Genomic DNA, 20,534 nt, shown 5'->3' on the forward strand with positions numbered 1-20,534 from the left:
AGGCCACACAAGGCAATCCAGCTAGAAGAACATATCCCACTTACAGGCAACAGTTGTTCCTATAGCCCCTGTTCCAGAAGATCAGGATGGAGTTCTAAGAGAAGCTGGTCCCTCAGTCTTTTCTAGAATTGAAGCAGGGCTTTATCTCTGTGCTGTTCTAGCCTTGAGGACAAAGGTAACTACCAGATGATAAAACATGTCTTAGCTTGTGTCTTCTGCAAAAGAGTTCAAGCAGGAACTGTAGAATTCACAACTGCAAAGGACAAAAAGGCCCTGTGTACACAGATAAGCACCGGAGAAGCCAGGATAGATAAAGAGGTGGTTTACATCTTCATGGGAATGGGATGTGTAGCCGAGCTGCTCTACAACAAGTGCCAGGAATGTTGTAGGTTTACAACCTGGTGATCCTTTGCTCTTTGATGAAACAGGCTCTGCCCACATCTCCCAGAATTTGTTTTTACTTATCATCGCAGACTCTTACCTTAAACCGTGAGCACTGCTTTTAGACCATAAACCCGGCCCTCATGAGGGACGTTACCTGTGCCTTACCACAGCCTTTACCATAGGAGGCTGATGTTATCTTAGGACCAGGCAATGTTGAAACCTACAGGCATCAGGTATCCCTCAGTCAAGCTCCCTAGAGCCTAAGCCTTGGGCAGCAGCACTGAGTCAATAGTACCCATTCTTGTGAAAAAAGCCAGGTGTGCTTTGTAAAGGATCTCAATGTAACATTACATCGTTGTGAGCTTGGGCCTGAGTTTAGTGCTATCCGAAAACCTTTTGTTCCACATTGTGCTGTGCTTAATGTGGCTAAAGTAAAACAATTGGGGCCAGATTCTAGAAGTCGTGGTCCGGCACCAGTTACAACAAAATGGGGCTGAGCTGAGTTTCATTCTTGTCTCTTCCTAAATCTTTTTGTTATTGTTGTTGTTTTGCCTGCTGTGAAACCTGCAGGGAATCACCACACCACAACCCTCTGATGTGACAGTGGCTCACACTGGCTCCCTAGGTTCCTTCTGGTTGACTCCAAGGAAAGAAGGAAGGAAGTTTTCAGAGTGTGGCTGTCCAGTTGCTGCAGCTGGCTCTGGCTCCCCTGTGAAATTAATTATGTCAAAGTCAGCTTCTGAATTGTGCCTACCCAAGGGCCTGAAAGCCACAGGGACACATGTCTTCATGACTGTGTCTGGAGTGCAGGATTGTTGAAGTCATTCCTGGTGTGTTGAAACGTCTCTGCTTGCTCCTCTCCTGATCTATTACTTTTCTAGAAGTGTCCAGTAATTCCCTGGTCACATCCCCTGTTAGAGAAGTCCAGTGGTCTAGAAGAAGGTTAGAAGAGATGAGGAAGGCTCTAAAGAGAGTATCAATTAACCAGCGAGTGCTGAAAAACTGTGTACAGAGTGTTTTGGTTTGATTTTTCAGAAGCTGAGGAATTGTTGAAGAAAGTATGAATAACAAAGTACCTAAAATACTGTAAAACATTCAATTGTTACAATTGATGATACATTACTGTGTGTTCAGTAGTGTATTACAATATAATAAAGTAATATATCAAAACCCAAGGTCGTGATTACTATTATCATACTTTATTATACATTGAGATCTGTTTTATTCATCAGTATTACTACAACTTGTAATATCATTAGTTATCAAGATAGTCCTTTAAATTCTACTTAGAAGAAACACAGGTCCTTCAGAAAACTTTCTTCTTAATGGCTTTTCCCAGCTTGTTGCTGTTTTCAGTTTAACGCTTAAACAACTGAAGTTCAAGAAAGTGAACTTGGGCTTCAAGTGGAGCTGGTGCGTGTTGGGACTTACTACCCCCCCCCCCCCACTCTCTCAAATCTCTTAGTGATTTTTCTGAAGTTACTGGGACTTTCTGATATAGGAAGTACAGGCACAGTAACAGTCCACAGCCTGTAAGCACCACTTCCCTTCCCGTGCAGCGAGCACAGAAGAAGGAAGGACTGGAGACAGTTACAAGTTCACAAGAAGGAACCAAGGATCAGCCTGAGAGAACCCAGAGTTAAGGCTCTTAGGGTTTCTGAGAGCTCGGCTGGAAGTGACTGGGTGACAAGGCACACAGGCTCAGGTAGGCAACCCTGAAGGGACTTCCCTCTGTGTAGCACTCTGTTTCTGGGACTGAGTTACAAGAACTTGCTGATGCTCATGAAAGCAGTGGAGACACGGGGCCTCTTTAGAACTAAATGGGCAAAGGCACAGGGCATCTGGCTTACCTCTGTCCTGGCCACTTTAGCTGCATGATCTTGGTGATCACTGACATAAGGAGCAGAGCTCCCAGGTCATTTACTGATTAGGCAGCCTAAGGGCTGAGAATAGCACAGAGAACAGAAGGGAGCTAAGATGAGCTCAGAAACCCATTCCCCAGGCAACTTGGTTCTTTTAACTAACAGGGATATAATTGTCGGGAGTGTGACAAAACTTGAACCACAGCTTAGGACTCCAGGATTTCTCATGCTATTGCATTAAACTGCTTCTCCACACTGAAGAGACTCAGACACAGACTGCCATTGGCAGGTGGGAAAATAAAGAGAAGAACCAGAGTCAGAGACAGCTGGAGTCCAACACACAAGTGTGTGTAGGCAACTGGTCAATAAAGAGAACTTTGCCTATTTATTTAACAATGATTTTATGTTGCTCTACAAAGCATAAATTACTTCCACGTGTACATCAAATTGTTAATTCTGAATTTCTTCTAATTGTGATTTTATTAACATAAAGGATTGGCTTGGTGAAGAAAAACCCTACAAGATCATGTGAACTAAAATATGATAAAATGGGAAGTGCTAATTCTTAAACTGGCACCATTAGACACTCAAAACAGGCAAATGGGGTTACATATTTGAGTGGTACCTAGCATGGATTGGAAAGCATAAAAGTTGACTTTAATAACTCAAGGCTAGCAAAGTAACTGGACAGTGAATGCCATTGAATAAAGACAATGCAATTGTTCTAGGTGAAGTTGGAGCTACATTTGACAAATTTCATGTGAAAATGTGTGCATAGACACAGGAACTTGTAAGGATTCAGGCTTTCCCTGCCTATGATGTGTTTATTATAAACTCACTGGGTTCTGTTTAATATTATGGGGAAATAACTCCTAAATTTGAGATGTGGTGGTTTTACATTTCCCTATACCACCACTTTCTTCTTCCGAAGAACAAGTCAAGGATGCAAAATGGTGCACAGTCTGGGAGGTGGGGGCAGAACTGGGAAGCATAGTTTGTTTTGTTTGTAGTTATTTTATATTTAAAGTCAAAGCACTTAATTTCTTACTGAAAATTCATATAATGTACTCTGATTGTGGTTTCACTTTCTCCATTTCCTAGATCCTCTCCACCCATCCAACTTTTCTTCTTCTTCTTCTTCTTCTTCTTCTTCTTCTTCTTCTTCTTCTTCTTCTTCTTCTTCTTCTTCTTCTTCTTCTTCTTTTCTTCTTCTACTTCTTCTCTCTCTCTCTCAAACAAATAGGCAAAAACAAAACATAAAAAGACAACAAAAATAAATCAACCAACCAAACAGTACCAAAACCAAACTAAAAGAAAACAAACCACTACAGTGAGCACGTTACTTTATAAGAGCTGAGTCTATTTTTTCTTCCAGCTGTGGCAGCTCCATCATGATTCCACAGGTAGTGACCAATGAGACCATCACAACGATTTCACCAAATGGAATCAACTTTCCCCAAAAAGACGAGTCCCAGCCTACCCAACAGAGGCAAGACAGCCTGAAGAAACATCTAAAGGCTGAGATCAAAGTGATAGTGGTAAATCCCACTCAGAACATCCTGGGGTGGGTGGCGAGCAGAGGGTGAGGCTCTATGTGTTAGGAACAGAGATAAATTTGGGTGGGAGGAGCCTTCAGTTTTGACAGAGTGATCAAAGAGTGGCCAGTTCACTGGTGGAAGACCCTGGGCAAACTGTTTACATCACTAAAACCTTCTAAAACTGGCAAATATTTTCATTGATTCCAATGAACTTGGACTGCACTCCAATGACCTTATTCCATGGGTCATTGAGATTTTATTCTTTAATTCTTTTTTGTTTTTTTCCATTTTTTGAAGGGTACTTACTAAGTATTTTATTGATGAAAATATTTGTAGCTACATTCTAGGTGCTCTCTGAGCGTAGAAAGGCCTTCTCTTTCTTAGTGAAGAGATGGTACAGAAAGAGCATTGATTCTCTACTCTGTGTTCATTCTAGACTTTTTTTGGATAAAGGGAGAACATTTTTTTGCTGTGTGTTGTTTTTCAATCTTGTCTATACTAACAGTATATGCATGGGTCTCTGTGTTACCCAGTCTCAGAACTTAATGGAACTAATGGCCTTATATTGGGCATACATACAATCCACTGGATTCCTTTGAAGAACATGTAGCAAAAAGTTTATAAAATTGCTTAATCAAAATTACAAGACCTGTGAGTCTGAGAGGTGAAGGAAAGTGTCAGGAAGACAAAATTTCCCTCTTAATATAGAGGCAAGGGATCCCCAGAATGACAACTTGACTGAAAGTGCTGTGGAGCTTGACAGAGCAGCTGGCCCTATGTGGTATTCTGTAGGTTCTGGATGATGTGTGGAGAGGTTTCCGGGAGGGCTTACAGATGACTGTTTTTCCCACAAAAGAAAACAGGAGACTTGTTCCTCATGCACTCAAGCTAGGAGATGGCAGGAAGAGTCATGAGGATGCAAGGGGTTCAAGGACAGAAACGCCTAAAGGTGACCCAATGCTCTGGCAGAACTACATCCATGCCAGAATGAGCTTTCCTCTCTCATATCAGAGTTTGTACAGTGTCTGTGTGCTCACTGGGATGTTGTAGAAGATGACAATGCACGGGCACCATGGGAAAAGTGGGGAGGTCCTTCTTGTCATTGCTGATTTAGTAGTCACCATCTCCCTTCTCTCAACAGGCAATCCAGATCATGTGTGCTGTGACAGTGTTGGCTCTGGGAATCATTTTGGCATCTGTTCCTCCTGTCCCATATTTTAACTCAGTGTTTTCTGTCCTGTTAAAATCTGGCTACCCATTTATAGGAGCTTTGTTTGTAAGTAGACTTCTGGGGGGAATAAAATGGGGGAAGACAGAGAAGGGAGTTTTCACCCAGCTGCATTTCTGTATACTGTGAAAAAGGGGTCAATGGTAGACCTTGTTCTCCTGTCTGTCATCAGAGAATGTCTTAGTGTAGAAGGGCAGCCATTATGTCACCAGGAAGATTTTTCAATCTAGTTTAAATAAACACTTCTTATGAATTTCTCCCTTTCATGTCATCATTTGAGCAATGATAACTTCAATGACCTCTTGAGTTTAGGGGAAAGTCTAGGAAATGGGATTCAAATGATCAAAAGCATTTTGTATCATGCAAAGTCATGCAGTGGGCCACACTGCAGAAAGGAACACTTTCATTCTTTTTTTTCCATTTTTTTATTAGGTATTTAGCTCATTTACATTTCCAATGCTATACCAAAAGTCCCCCATACCCACCCACCCCAACTCCCCTACCCACCCACTCCCCCTTTTTGGCCCTGGCATTCCCCTGTACTGGAGCATATAAAATTTGCAAGTCCAATGGGCCTCTCTTTCCAGTGATGGCCGACTAGGCCATCTTTTGATACATATGCAGCTAGAGTCAAGAGCTCCGGGGTACTGGTTTAGTTCATAATGTTGTTCCACCTATAGGGTTGCAGATCCCTTTAGCTCCTTGGCTACTTTCTCTAGCTCCTCCATTGGGAGCCCTGTGATCCATCCATTAGCTGACTGTGAGCATCCACTTCTGTGTTTGCTAGGCCCCGGCATAGTCTCACAAGAGACAGCTACATCTGGGTCCTTTCGATAAAATCTTGCTAGTGTATGCAATGGTGTCAGCGTTTGGAAGCTGATTATGGAGTGGATCCCTGGATGTGGCAGTCTATACATGGTCCATCCTTCCGTCTCAGCTCCAAACTTTGTCTCTGTAACTTTCATTCTTTTGATCTGGCTTTGTTGGAGGCATTCCAGGTGATAGACTGTATATTCCTCTGAGCCTGCTCCATGTCTGGGGTGAGGAGGTCATGAAGGTCCTTTTCTCAGAGGACCGCTCTTCTCTAGACAGATGTGGATGAGTCCCACACACAAGTGAGGATTCCTCTCACTGGGGCTTCCAATCTGCTTACTACAGCTCAGTAACAGTTATTCCCCCCTTCCTATGTGCTTTCCTTTGATGCATCATAGCTCAACCTTTCTTTCTATTGTGTCAATGATTTCTGATTTTCTCTTCTCAGACCAATACATTGTCTGATTTCACCAGTTTTCCATGAATGTTCTTTGTCCCAGTTTCCATTCAAAGATACTTCTGTCTCCAGAGTCTCCACTAGATGTCCTTTTTTGAACCTTTTCAGACTTTGCATGTCCTTAGTGACTTGACAGTTTATGAATTTTGCTGGCCTACATTTTTGAAAATATTTATAAGTTTGTGTTTGTCTGACATCCTGTTAATCTTTAAGTGAGCCAAGAGTGGTGACTGGATAGGTGACTATGACAGTAGTGTCTTGCCATACTGTAGGTAGCATGAAGGGTGCATATTATTTACAACATGTCACTGTTGACCTTACACTGATGATGGGGCTGATGCAGTGATTTCTAGGTCAGTGCAGTTTCTTTATATTTCTCTCCTCACCGTTGTGTGCTCTTTACATAGAGCATCTCTTGCATTAGAAGAGACACTCAGTTCTTTTAGCTTTATTAGACTCTGTCTCTGTAACTTTGTTGAGTAGCTCATCAGCAAAGCACATCCATAGACCTCACAGACCCTGAGTTCAATCCCTATCGTTGCAAAGATGAAGACCCAGCATTTATTTATATGGATAGGCTGTTTAACTTTGGAGAATAGAAATCACAAAGTTTCTTGTTTAAAATAATACTAAAGACTTGGTTTTATTTAATTTATTGAAAAATAGAAAAAGTCAATCATGGTAAAATAGTGATTTATAAAAATTACATCTAAAGGCTTCTGGAAATGCAAACTTATGCTTCCTCTTCTTCTCATTTATCTTGATCTCTAGAATCAGCTACTGAAAGACCTGTTTCTTTTGTTTTGTGTTTGTTAATTTTTTCCCTTATTTCCTTCAGGAAAACAAAAAGATAACAAAAACAAAACAAAAAAAATTAAACAGTGCAGATCACTGTCAAACTATCACCAAAATCTGAAAGAAGTATTTTTCTAAACTCTTGTTTGGATACCAGTATTATCTTGATGCCAAGATATTGATGTAATGCCAGCCAGGAGCATGACAAGAAATGCAATGAACAGGCCAGTGTCTTAGAGGACGTAGCTCCCAGATTTCTCACTAAAATACCAGCATGGTGGAGATTGCACATTAAATATTATCTCAACATGTTCAAGTGAGAGTTACTGAAGAAAGTTTGTGTGGTTTTATGTGGAAATCAGAGTGACATAACTTTACTGATAAAAGGAGGGACTACTGCCTGCAATACTATTTTTCATTTTCTCTTCTTGTAGATGGAATCCTCAGACTCTAAAATTATCTAAATCCACATTTTCCTTTGCATTTAACAAAATATCCTTTTGCTATCTCATAGATTTAATGAATTTTAATGGGATAGATTTCTGCTCTTATCTACCTTTTCTTGTGTTCTCTGAATAGTGCATGAACAAAGAGACACACTTGTGAGCCTAAGTGTGTGTGTCACTGGTCATTTGGTCCAGGAAAGTTTGTCACAGACAACATAGAGTAAACTGTAGTCACTTTGTACATAGAAAGTGACCTGATAATGTTTTCTTCTTGTCTGAGCAGTTTATTGCCTCTGGAATTTTGTCCATCATTACGGAGAGAAAGTCAACAAAACCTTTGGTGAGTACAGAACTGATGATTCTGGAACCCAGAGGATACTTCATGGTCAGGCTTTTCATGTTCAACATTATAAGCTAAGCTCTACATGGATCACTTCTTCAATCCGTGAGCTGATTCTGGGTTCTCCATATCCCTAGGCGGAGCACAATATTTCTATCAAGGTAACCAAAATCATAGTGTGCCTGAAGTCTGAGACCAGTGCCAAGGAATCCCATGTATAAAATACTGCCTTCTTACAATGCCAGCGTGTAGGCAACAGGCTATGATGGCGAATATTGATGATCAACTTGATTGGATAGAGAAGGACCTAAGAGACTAATAAAGCATACCTCTGGGGGTGTTCTGGTTCCAAAATGTGATGGCTCCATTCTCTAAGATAAAGACTCAGATAAAGTAAAAGGGAGAAACTTAACTGTTGTTAACACAGATATCCTCTCATTGGCTTCTTGACCAGCATGTTGTGAGCTGTTCTGCTCTGCCACCCAAGTCCCACAACAGTTACCTGAGCCTCTGAAACTGAGCCAAACATATTTTTATCTTGAGTTGTTTATGTGAAACTTTTTGTCATGGCAATGAAAAGTCTAGTAACACAAAAGCTTCCAAATTTTACTGCAGTACTGAAGCTAATGTTCTTATTTTAATGAGTTATATTTGTTATGGGTATGCAATGCAATCTCATCACTGAAAATCCATAAGAATCCCTAGAGAAAATGTTCACATGACAAAAGTCTTTTATTTATATCTCCATAAAAGAAATGCTTTGCTAGAACTGAATATACAATTTGAACTGAAAAGCAGAATGTTGGAATTCTGAAAGTCTCAGTAGTCATCATTTGTATTACCTAAGAATTTAGAGTTTCCTACTTTAGTTTCTTCCAGTGAAAAACTAGTCCTGGGCAGAAGAAAGCTGAACTCTTGGAATGATGTAAAGACGCACCTAGTCCTCAGTCATCACACATTCCTCAAGAAGTTGATTCAGGAAGTCATGGGAGAGAATGCCACGTAACTCAATAGCTTAGGGATTTAGTTAGGAAGAGCCGACGAAACCACTCTCCCAAATATACAGAACGTTAATTACTTTTCTGTTGCTGTGGTAAAAAAGAAAAAAAAAAGACTAAAATCAACTGAGAATGTGGATAGTCTGTAAGTAGAATAAGGCTCATTAACGATGCTTTGCCAATGCTGAAGAATGTTCTTTTCATAAAGTGTCTGGAGACTAAAGAAGAATGTGAGGATGAAACTAGTATATGCCAAGACCATACAGTTTATCAGTATCCTGATTGCAAATATTGTTCAAGGTGTCCAAGAGTTTGATTTTAGTCACTAATTGTGAAAAGAAGCACCTAAAAGCACCAAGTTCTGAGTGATTTACACAATCTCTCTAAAATATAAGTGACCTAAAATTAAATCACACTCAAGTGCCATACACTTGGGCATATCCTATAAATACTTACCTGTAACTGTAGCTTTCAGACTGGTCTTAGCTCAACTTTCATTATCTGCACATTGAAAAAGAAAGAAAACCATTATCAAGTTCTTTACTTCACTAACACCACAAGTGTTATGGAGAAGAGATATAAAGTGAGCATTAGAACTGAGTGATGCTGATAAGTTAGACTCCAAGGACCTCTGGCCCTGTAGCCTGAATTTACCAACATCTAGTCCCATTCTGTTTCTTTCTGCCTAATGCTGTTTCTACACATGACAACATCCTTAGTCACATGTCTAGATTTCTGTCTAGAGCCCTATTCATAGTCAATCATTAGGCTTTCCAGAATCCAAATCCTACCTTACACTGAGAACAAAGTTCCCACACTCACCTTTGGGTATATGAACCTCTGAGAGAGGTAGAATGTAAGGAATGAACTGCCTCATCTGCCTTTTCTATGTGATTGATGCCTCCATGGGTGGGGTATGGAAAGGATGTGTTATTCTGAGTACATTTGCCAGTATTAGGTACATCCAAATTCAACTCTTGAGATAACTCAGTTCACAAAGAGGAAGGGGTTCATTTGGGCTCATATTTCAGAGGTTTAGCAATGTACAGTTTCAGTGAATCTTTCTGTTCTGAGTTTGTACACAGGCAATGAGTGTCTCATGCTAAGAAAGCAAAGATATGTGCCACTGGGCAGCAAGGGAAAACAAAGAGAGTAAGATGAATATCCTATGTTCTGATAGATCCCCTTCATGAGCTCTTATATGCAGACAAACCTTTGCTCAAGAGGCATTTCCTGAAGGTTCTTACAGAGCAAATAGGTCCTTCTATAGCAAATCTGTCTTATCCAAACTATAGTACTGAGAATGTTGATGAATAAGAAACATGGCTGGTGTCTGCACCTCATCCTCTTCTCACACTTTCTTAAGGATTTTCCAGATTTACTTTATGATTCCATTAAAAGTCATGGGTACAGAATTTGTTGGGGAAATATTATCTTTTCACCATTGAAATCCTGTTTATCCATCCAATTGCCATTTAAGTTTGGATTTGTGTGATCCTAGCCATTCTTAGAGTCCAATAAATATGGCAGTGGTCGGATAAAGTGACCTAGCAAATATCATCTGGGAAATGGAGCATAGAAAAATATGTATGGAAAACTAGGGCCTCTGAACTTTCTACAGGTAGCTATTATGCATTAGGAAGACTGAAGAAATAAATTATTAATCTTGCAGCTGCTAATGAAGCAAAACACACACACACACACACACACACACACACACACACACACACACACACAGAGAGAGAGAGAGAGAGAGAGAGAGAGAGAGAGAGAGAGAGAGAGAGAATTGCTTCACCATTTTGGAAGAAAAGTATAAGAAAAACGTGCTTCTTCTTCCAGGTAGATGCCAGCCTAACTCTGAATATCCTGAGTGTTTCATTTGCTTTCGTGGGCATCATTATCATCTCTGTCAGCCTGGCTGGTTTGCATCCTGCCTCAGAGCAATGCAAGCAGAGCAAGGAGCTTAGTCTAATTGAACATGACTACTACCAACCTTTCTACAACTCAGACAGGAGTGAATGTGCCGTCACCAAGTCTATTCTGACTGTAAGTATTTCTAAAGTCTGTATTGAATGTTTTTAGTTATGGGGAAATAGTGCTCTTTCTCCTATATTTTGAAAATCTTTCACTCTGTCTGGCTTGAGGTCTTAGGGAATGGTCACAGCTGAATAAGGCAAAGATATACAATGTTAAAACCTTTAAGCACAAATCATTTTTAACTCCAAATTGATTCTGGGTTAAAAGCATTAACACCTTTTCCAGTGGGCTGGATATACAGATTGGAAGGAGATATTTTTAGCATGATAAGACACATACCCAAAAGATTCAGGTGATCTGGACAGACCAACAAGGAAACTTGGCACATGTGTAGTAGAGAGAGTAAAGTGAGCTGAGAAAAATTCAGCTAAACACTGGGAAATGGATTGTGGGTAGGACAGGATTGGGATAGGGATGTCAGATGTCTGCACCCTCAAGTGCTCACAGGAGCCAGCACTTGGTTTGTGTGGAGGAGAGCTCACTGTTGCTTTCATCACCCTCAACGAGATGGGTTTGTTAAGTGAGGAAAAAAGAAATCCAGTGAAATGGAGAAGAGTAACTGGCAGGATGTGAGGGACTGCCATCTTGTTGGAAGAAAGTAATGCAATTTGACCAACAGGAGTAACATGCCTTCAATTAAAACTTCCAAGAACATACACTTGGTCCCTAGCACATGAGGAGAATGTTGGGTAAGATAACAATGGAGACCCTGCATAATATTCATTTTCTTATGAGAATAAAAGTAAAATAAAAAATAAAAAGAAGAAACACAGCTCTAAGATGGCCAGACAGTTATTTCTGGTCAACCTCAAGCTTTCTGTTCCCTTATAGATCTGGGTTCAGTGTTTCTTCCTCAGTTAAGAAAACCACAAGAAGGAAAAATGTGTAAATTAGATGCATAATAATGTGAGTAACGTGAGTAATGTGAATAATGTGGGATAACTAAGCCTGACTTTAGAAACCTGAAGTATTAGGGAGAAATTTGCATGGATTACAAAGATGGCATCATGGGATAGTTTCACATTATATGTAGTTTCACACTGCTTGTGTGTGTGCAGATAAATGAAGGGTTTACAATTTCACATTCATCATCCTTCCTATCAAGTGGTCTTGATGAAGGACACCTCATGACAGAAGTCACGGCCTCGGTGTTATTTACTTAGACTATTCTTTGAGTTAATTTGTGATGTTAAAGACTGTAGAAACTGGATTACTTTTCTCCCTTTTTACCATCACACACACACACACACACACACACACAGAGAGAGAGAGAGAGAGAGAGAGAGAGAGAGAGAGAGAGAGAGACAAACACACACACACACACACACACACACACACACACACACAAAGAGAGACAGACAGACAGACACACACACACACACACACACACACACACACCCCAAAACAAAACAAGTCAAAACAAAAATGCATCCCAAGGAAGAAGGTTCTATCAATGCTGACTTTTACAAACAGTTTGCATGGTCAGAAGCTCACTAACCCTCACAAGTCTTTGCAGAGGAAGTACTACCATGGGTGATAAGTGAGCAAACAGAAGACAGATGTTAGAGAAGCAGAGACATGCCTACCCTCACATTAAGCAGCAGAAGAGAGCCAAGAACAGGAGCTGTTGACTCTCACCTGGGGGTCACAGTTTCTTTCTGTTCCCACATTCAGTGAACATTATAGTCAGGATCGGTGCCCAAGAGGGATGAGAAGTGGCGGAAACCAGCTTTGTTGATTTAGTTTGTCCTCTTCACCCACTTCCTCCAAGCAATGAAGGGACAAGGCATCAATGTTAGCCCGTTTGTAGGTTTGGGAAGATCCTTTCCCTTTTCTGATGGTGGAGATAGTTTCATCTCTACAGTCACCTCCCACCCAGGAATGAGGGATTCAGCTGACTCAGTCACACCGACCTCTCTTTTCCTGAATTTAGGGAGCCCTTTCAGTGATGCTGATCATCAGTGTGTTGGAGCTTGGTCTGGCTTTGCTCTCTGCCATGCTGTGGTTGAGAGAGGGTGTTCTGACTTCCCTTAGGTGAGTATTTGTGAGACCTCCTAAATATTCCCTGGTGTTCCTCTGGGATCTATGCAGTCATGAATAACACCTAGAATTACATCAGTCACAATGACATGAATATCAGGTGCTTTGGAGAGGGAGGTGGGGCAGTAGATGATAAGGTAGAAAGTAATTGTGTAGCTGATGATGATTATCTAGACATAGAAAGAAACCCAGATAAACCTAACAAATCACCTGGTTCTTCCCTTCCCTGTTGCAAATAAAGGAACCGAGGCTCTGTGAAGTTAAATGTCTCTCCTGGCATTGTGATGAATTCACTTGTGTTCAGGATGCTGCAGTGTAGCTGCCTCCCCTCTAACTAGGAATACTTTTTCTTATACTGACTAGTCTTTTTATGGGTCTTGACTTGATAAAGGCCAATTGCACACTGGAATGTATTCAATCAGCATCTTAGAATCTGTTTCCCTTCCTTCTGGTTTTACTTTTTTTTCCCTGAATTAAAGACACTAAGGAAATACTGTTTGATAACTACATGCAACCCTTCTCAGCCAGCTCAAGGTGTATGGCTTCACTAACTGAACAAAAAAGCTTTGCTCTGACCAGATCCTTAATTAGAGTGCAGAACAAAGAGGAGATGATATACATCAAATATGTGCATCACATAAGGTGTGCTATTCTCATCATGGAACATCTACAACACTGAATGAAGTTGTATCATTTGTATCTACGTATCTATGTTCCTCCATACATACACATATGTACGTATAAACATATACATATAATATTCATTTATAACCTGAAACCACATATTTTCTTTGTTCTAGAATGTGATTTTTTCTGTCTTATAACTCCAATAATGAAGCCAATGTGGAATCAAAGGCACTTTGTAACTGTGCATATGAGGAACGATTGGTTTTTTTTAAGAAAAACAAAACAAGACAAAACAAAACAAAAAAAACAAAAAAACAAAATACCCGAAACAAGTGGGAACTATACAGCAGAGGATATGTCTTCATGATAATGCAGAAAATCCAACCATCACAGGGTAGCAATGCTTGCTACTTAAAATGTAGACTGTTCATACAGTGGGCACCAGTATAAGTTGAATGTGTGTATTACTGGCACCCTACTGATTTTCATGACCTTGGCTTCAGCCAAAGCCCAGACCTACAAATGGTGGCCTTTCTTAGAAAACCAAACAGACATTATGAACTAACCAGTACCCCAGAGCTCTTGACTCTAGCTGCATATGTATCAAAAGATGACCTAGTCGGCCATCACTGGAAAGAGAGGCCCATTGGTCAGGCAAACTTTATATGCCCCAGTACAGGGGAACACCAGGGCCAAAAAATGGGAGTGGGTGGGTAGGAGAGTGGGGGGGGGGGGACTTTTGGGATAGCATTGGAAATGTAATTGAAGAAAATACGTAATAAAAAAAAAGAAAGAAAGAAAACCAAACAGAATGTTTCAGGCCATTGTAGTGGAGCAAAGGGACAACATTTTCTTGCCCCCTGCAATTAACAGCAACAGTTAACCATTAGCAGTCTTTGTATTCAGAATCTCTGCTATGACGTGGGTCTTCTCTCATATCAATTTTATTGACTAGTGCATAGAAACTAGTGGCATGCAATGAAGTCTCAAGAGTATTCATGCTGTTGGTTCAAAATAAAGTCTTTTTTGATTGTATGTTCTATATGTAAGGGCTTTTGTTGTTATTTTGTTTTTATGCACAGATCAAGTCCCCTGTGATATGTAAACACATTTGTTTGATATTCTTTTGTTCTCTATCAACCAATAAAAGCATGGGAAAGACAAATAGGAATATATCTCTGTCAGTGTGTGTGTGTGTATGTGTGTGTGTGTGTGTGTGTGTGTATTAAACTGGATCTGAATAAACACTCAAAGTTTAGCAATGCATTTTGGAGGTACCAGATAACATTTATTTCTAGGATTGCCACAAACAAATAAGAGGCATTTCTTCACTTCTTATAAGAGGCTAGAGAGATGTCTCATCAGTTAAGAGCACTTACTGGTTTTGGTCCTGTAAGGACATGAGTTTTATTACCAGCATCTGCGTGGCAGCTCACAAACATCTAAAACTCCAGTTCCAGGTGATCTGACATCCTTTTTTGGACTCGGTGAGCAGTAGACACACATATAGAACACACACAGACATACATCCTTGTAAAATACCCATAAAACATAAAATATGTTTAAAATGAAATTAATAGTAAAATATGGAATGTGGGGAATGACAATACATTTAGGATCATATTCTATAAGCTATGAAGGTCTATTTGAGCCCCAAATAAAATATATTTGTCCTCCTCCTCCTCCTCTTCCTCTTCCTCCTCCTCCTTTTGCCTAAAGGCAATTGTATAAGAGGAGAGTCTTTCCTTGAGACATGTCCCCAGTCCTTACCTACTACTGATCATGTAACTACTCCTCCTTCAGGGAAGGAAGGCCTACCATCTAGAACTCTCAGTTGATGTTTTCATTACTACATCCACATTCTACCTCAGCCATCACTGTTGTCATCAAAATTTCCGAACCTTTTATGAAACAAGAAGACATCCGTATCAACTCTACAGGGACTATAAGCACTTAAAGTCAAATAGAGAACCAGTTTATACAATTAAAAGAAATGAAAACAAACAGTAGAAAGATATAAATTGGGGAAAGCTACCCAAGAATAATTACCATAAAAGAATCTAAAATATGAATGGTTATATAACAAGTGAAGGAATGGAAGCAATAGTCAAAAACCTCGCCAGCAAGTGAACCTCAGGCTCAGGGTGCTTCAACAGTCAACTCATTTCAGTATTTAAAGAAAACTATACCAATCATTTGCAAATGAATGTTAAAAAGAAAGAAGGATAGGACACTCCAATCTTATTCCATGAATTTAGTGTCCTGATACAGAAACATTACATGATTAGAGCTATGGAAAATTCACTTCTAGTGCATTTTACACCTATCTATTCTGTTGGCATGTCTTTTTTCAGTGTCGGTCACAGCCTGGGCAAAAGACTTGCAATATACAATCTCTTTTCTGCCTCCTCTTAGCCAACTTCATTCTGGCATTGGAGCACTCCTGTGGTATAAGTAGGCTTTGACCATCACAGTCTATATATTTTTAGCTAGTAATTTTTTAGCACTTTTACTAATTTCATGTTAGTGTTGGGTTCAACTATTCTCATTTATAAATATTGTCATATTTAAGCCCAGCTATTAATTTTTTATGTAAATAAAAATGTAAACATATTTCTTCAAGTTTTGTTCTATGCTTTTTCTGTAATATTAAATATCATTCTGATGTGATATTGTTCATGTTTGTGTTCTGACTTATGTACTTAAAAGCTTAGACATTATTGAATGCCTGTATATCTATGTAGCTATGAACTATATACTCACTATCTGGGAGTTCCTTTCAGAACTATATGACTTCCACTTAGGTACTAAAATTAATGTAATACTAATCATCTTTATAAAAGACTCTAAAATATCTCTAAACAATTAAAAACAAAAGAACAATAGCTTCTCTTTTTTGAAATTTTCATAGAAATGTATAGAGTTTTTTTTTCTTTTATTGCTGGAGCAGAGAAGAGAAGATCGTTAACTGAAGTGTTTGACTACATTTGTGTGTGTGTGTTTCTGAGAACAAATAAGATCACATGTGATTTCCGTCTGTTTTAACTAAAGGCATGTTTTAGATCTCCTTATTGCATATTTCCTTTGTCTTTCTAAGAAATCAGCTCAAATAAATCATGAATGAGTATATGCAGACCTCCGCAGTGTGAACTGTGTTAGTGATGCTAAAGCAATGCTCCTGAGCCTTAAAGAATGGGTAACTTTTTTCTCAGATTAATAAAACAAAAAGGAAGCAAGCAAAAACCGAATTGCAAACTCATGACAAGTCTTTAGATATGGAATTTTCCACTCCTTACTTTCCTTTAGTTTTATTTACACTGAACTTCTCATAACCCAGGCATGCTCACACTCTCCACACTGGGCTCCTTCTCAGAGCAATGCAAAGAACTAGGAATAGGAATGGTCTCTTCTTACCTTTGCATATTTTCATAGCACGGTCACCGAATTTAATGTCCTGTCTGCTATGGAGACTCTGTTCAATCCTCAAAAAGACTGACATGCTCTGGTGTGGGTATGTGACAGAAACATTACCTTGAGTCCTCCTTGGCCATCTGTTTCCTGCTACTTCAACTTCACAGAAGAGCGTCTGTGAAACTGCAAGCACAGTGCTCTGTGAGACACTGGTCTCTCCCCACTTCTTTCATGGTAATGACTCTGCCTCAAAGCCCATCAACAAGAGAACAGATAAAGGATTAATGTCATACATACAGAAGGGAACCATGATGAAAAATTAAATCCTCTCATTTGTACAAAAATGTATAGAACATGGAGCCTTTGAATCAATAAAATAAGAAAGACATTTGAACACAGTACTGCATTTTCTCTGATATGTAGAAATAATTAAACAACTTAACAATATGAAAGTAGAGAGAAACTGGCAGAGGCCATGCAGCATCTCCAGGGAAGAGCATATAAGTGCTTCACTGATGTACTCTGCTGTGGCAAGGTCCTTGGAGACCCCTGGGATTCTACTGTGGCAAAGCCCATGGAATCCCCTTCCCACTTGGCAAGAGCCTGTAGTATATTTAGTGGCCCCTATGCTTATTCCCTAGATCATGTGTGCTACCATCTCTCCTTGCATTTGCTATGCTGCCAATACCCAAAGCAAAATTTGGTTTCATTTTGTCAGTCATGGGCAAAGCCAGGATCATGCAGGAGGAAAGCCCTAAGGATAATCTTGTTTTTGTCAATACTCTTTTGAAGGATAAATTCTTCCTCTTCTCTCTTTGCCGCTATAGATCCTCCAGATGTGACCATTAATCCTGGATATGAGGGAACATGTAATCATGTCTGTAGATAAACAGCTACAGTCATACTGAATACGCTTGTGCCAGTTGTTAGAGTGGTAGTTCCAGTTTGCATAAGTGTTCTGAGACAGACATGTCTGATCAAGAGAGACGTTAATGATGAAGCTATGTGCAATCAACCGATATTTAAAATGGGGAAGTTATGTCTGACCAACAGAGTTAGAAAATGGAGAAGTTGTGTCTGATCAATAGAGTTAGAAAATAGGGAAGCTATGTCTGATCAATTGAGACTTAAAAGTGGCTCTTGAAATGTTGCTATCAGGAACTGATAAGTATATATCAGGAAAGATTACTTGGTACAATAAACATGTCTCTGTCTGCAATTTAAAAAGTATTATGACAGAGGGGTGCTATGTGTTGACTGAACTTGTACCCACAAATATTTAATTCTGTCTTTCACTTTGCATAACTATGTAACTGTATTTGGTACCTGAACTGGAAATTTCTGGTTTCCTTGGAGATTCAGTTGTGTCGTGTGATGTTTTTCTGGAAACTGTCCTATGAGAGGATGTTTATGCTGAAGCAGACAAGTAGGAGGATGTTTTTCTCAGAACAGTCATATGGTGTTTTTTCTGAAGCAGCCATGTGTCGTTTGCTAGAACAGACACTTGAGAGAACATGGGATGTTTGGAAAGGGTTTAAATAGAACCCAATGGACTGTGGACAACACTTTGTGCTATTGGGACAACTGGCCACCCTGTACTGGTCATCATTTGTTGAATACCACTTCTAGTGGTATTCTTGTGGCTTCTTGCTGTTTCCTTGAGCCAACTGAAAGAGCCTCACAGTTTCTTCTTGATTGAACTGCTGTTGCTGATTTCTGAATGGTGTTTGTGAGTGGATCAAGCTACCTCAGCTGATTTGTGTGAACTGGACTGCTGATATTCAGACAATGAAGATTGGAATCACCTCAAAGAACTATTTCTAAACAGGTCCATATCCCCATTTCCCTGTTAACCTTTCCTTTATACTATGTTTGGTGGGTAGTAGACTAGAATGGAGGTTAAAAAAATTATCTAATGATATTACTACTCAGGGAAGCAGGATTGTGATTGTATGAATAAAGATTCCTGAGCTATTTGGGGCCACTTGCTTGACAGTCAACAGGAGGTCAGTGTTTTCCCTTTGGCCAATGCCCCTTCCCAGTCTCCATACCAGAATCTTCCAGCTGGAGCTGGTCTCCAGAAAGAAAGAATTAGAGACCAGGAAAGAGTCTGGAAGGTAGAGGAGTAAGGGTAGAAAAATGAATTGATATCATTTTATCAAGGTTTCTGCTGCTGTGATAAATACCAAGATCGAAAGCAACTTGGGAAGAAAAGGATTTGTTTTAGCTTACAGTTGTAGTTCATGAGGAAGTTAACTCAAGGAAGGCACTGGAAGCATTTGGCAGTTATAAATTTTGACTCAAACATAGAAAATTCTAGGTGTCATGAAGATATGTGGGGCTGGAGGAGGTGCAGGTCTATGGGCAACTGTCATCATGTGCTCATGTATGTGCTGTGTCTCTGCACAGGTACTGGTGGACATATCCCCACTGAACAGAACCTCTCTACACATGCTCTATATCCTGACTATGAGGAGGTGGCACCTCACCTCTTTAACTTGACCTAACATTGCAGTGTGCCAAACCTGCTTTTTGCCCACTTTACCATCTAGAGGGTCTGTGTCTGGGTGTAGTGTCTTATGTTTTTTTTTCACAATAATAAATGCAATGAATTTGTTGCTGTCAACTTTGTGCATTCCCTTTCTGTATCCTCAAATATGATTACCCAGAAGATGAAACATTTAAGTTATCAGAATAAAATTAGCTAGAGGGCAGATAAAGAAGATGAAATCAACACGTTTTTGAAGTTGTGTTCTTGGCTCCATTGTATGTTTTTTGCTTCTTTAGAAAAATCAATTGTACATAGGTTTGTGGATTTATATCTAGGCTTTTTATTTGACTCCATTGATCAATGTGTCTGTTTCTATACCAGTACAGATTTTATTACTATTGTTGTCTAGCACAGCTTGTGGGCAAGGATGGTGAGTCCTCCTGAAGCTTTACTGTTCAGGATTCCTTTGACAAAACCCAACACCCCTTCATGTTAAGAGTATTAGAGAGATCATGGATGCAAACCACACATGCAGAGAAATACACAGCAAGTCAATAGTCAACATCAAACTAAATAGAGAGAAACTTAAAGTAATTTAACTAAAATCAGGGACAAGGCAAGGCCACCCATTCTCTCCTTATCTATTCAATATAGTACTTGAAGTTGTATCCAGAGCAATAAGACAACTAAAGGAATAAGTCAAAGTGTTGCTATTTGTGGATCATATAATAGTATACATAAGCAACCCCCAAAATTCTGACAGAAATTTCCTATAGCTGATAAACATCTTCAGAAAAGTGGCTCCATACAAAATGATCTCAAAGAAATCAGTAGCCCTACTTTATACAAAAGATAAACAGACCAAGAAAGAAATTAAGAAACAACACCCTTTACAATAGCCACAAGTAATATAAAATATCTTGGTGTAACTCTAAGCATGCAAGTGAAAGAGCTGTATGACAAGAATTCAAAGTCCTTGAAAAAAAGTTATTGAGGAAGACATCAGAAGATGGAAATATCTTTCATGCTGGTGGATAGGTAGAATTAACATAATGAAAATGGCCAAC

General features: G+C 39.6%; 1 protein-coding gene and 1 long non-coding RNA gene across 6 annotated transcripts; one reads left to right on the top strand and one right to left on the bottom strand.

Moving 5' to 3' along the window:
- Positions 1 to 1,885: 1,885 nt before the first annotated feature.
- Positions 1,886 to 19,715, top strand: Ms4a6c (membrane-spanning 4-domains, subfamily A, member 6C). Of its 4 annotated transcripts, XR_877690.2 has the most exons (8): positions 1,887 to 2,089; positions 3,622 to 3,784; positions 4,926 to 5,060; positions 7,807 to 7,863; positions 10,701 to 10,907; positions 12,832 to 12,932; positions 15,369 to 18,804; positions 19,386 to 19,715. XR_877690.2 is itself a non-coding variant. In XM_006527381.4 (7 exons), the coding sequence occupies exons 2-7, from the start codon at positions 3,638 to 3,640 to the stop codon at positions 13,274 to 13,276; spliced, it is 744 nt and encodes a 247-aa protein (XP_006527444.1). In that variant the 5' UTR covers positions 1,886 to 2,089; positions 3,622 to 3,637; the 3' UTR covers positions 13,277 to 13,299. The 4 variants fall into 4 exon arrangements, 3 of the variants coding, with proteins under 3 accessions (XP_006527444.1, NP_082871.2, NP_001159848.1); XM_006527381.4 differs by lacking the exons at positions 15,369 to 18,804; positions 19,386 to 19,715 and adding an exon at positions 13,180 to 13,299 and having other exon boundaries at positions 1,886 to 2,089; NM_028595.4 differs by lacking the exons at positions 15,369 to 18,804; positions 19,386 to 19,715 and adding an exon at positions 13,739 to 14,730 and having other exon boundaries at positions 1,901 to 2,089.
- Positions 5,980 to 15,112, bottom strand: BE692007. Of its 2 annotated transcripts, XR_386557.4 has the most exons (3): positions 12,537 to 13,634; positions 9,318 to 9,362; positions 5,980 to 8,951 (listed from the first exon to the last, which is right to left on the bottom strand). It is a non-coding gene; the product is annotated as an expressed sequence BE692007 (long non-coding RNA). The 2 variants fall into 2 exon arrangements; XR_003952860.1 differs by having other exon boundaries at positions 5,980 to 9,362; positions 12,537 to 15,112.
- Positions 19,716 to 20,534: the final 819 nt, after the last annotated feature.

The sequence above is a fragment of the Mus musculus genome, chromosome 19, assembly GCF_000001635.26.
Source record: "Mus musculus strain C57BL/6J chromosome 19, GRCm38.p6 C57BL/6J".
Taxonomy (NCBI): Eukaryota; Metazoa; Chordata; class Mammalia; order Rodentia; family Muridae; genus Mus; species Mus musculus.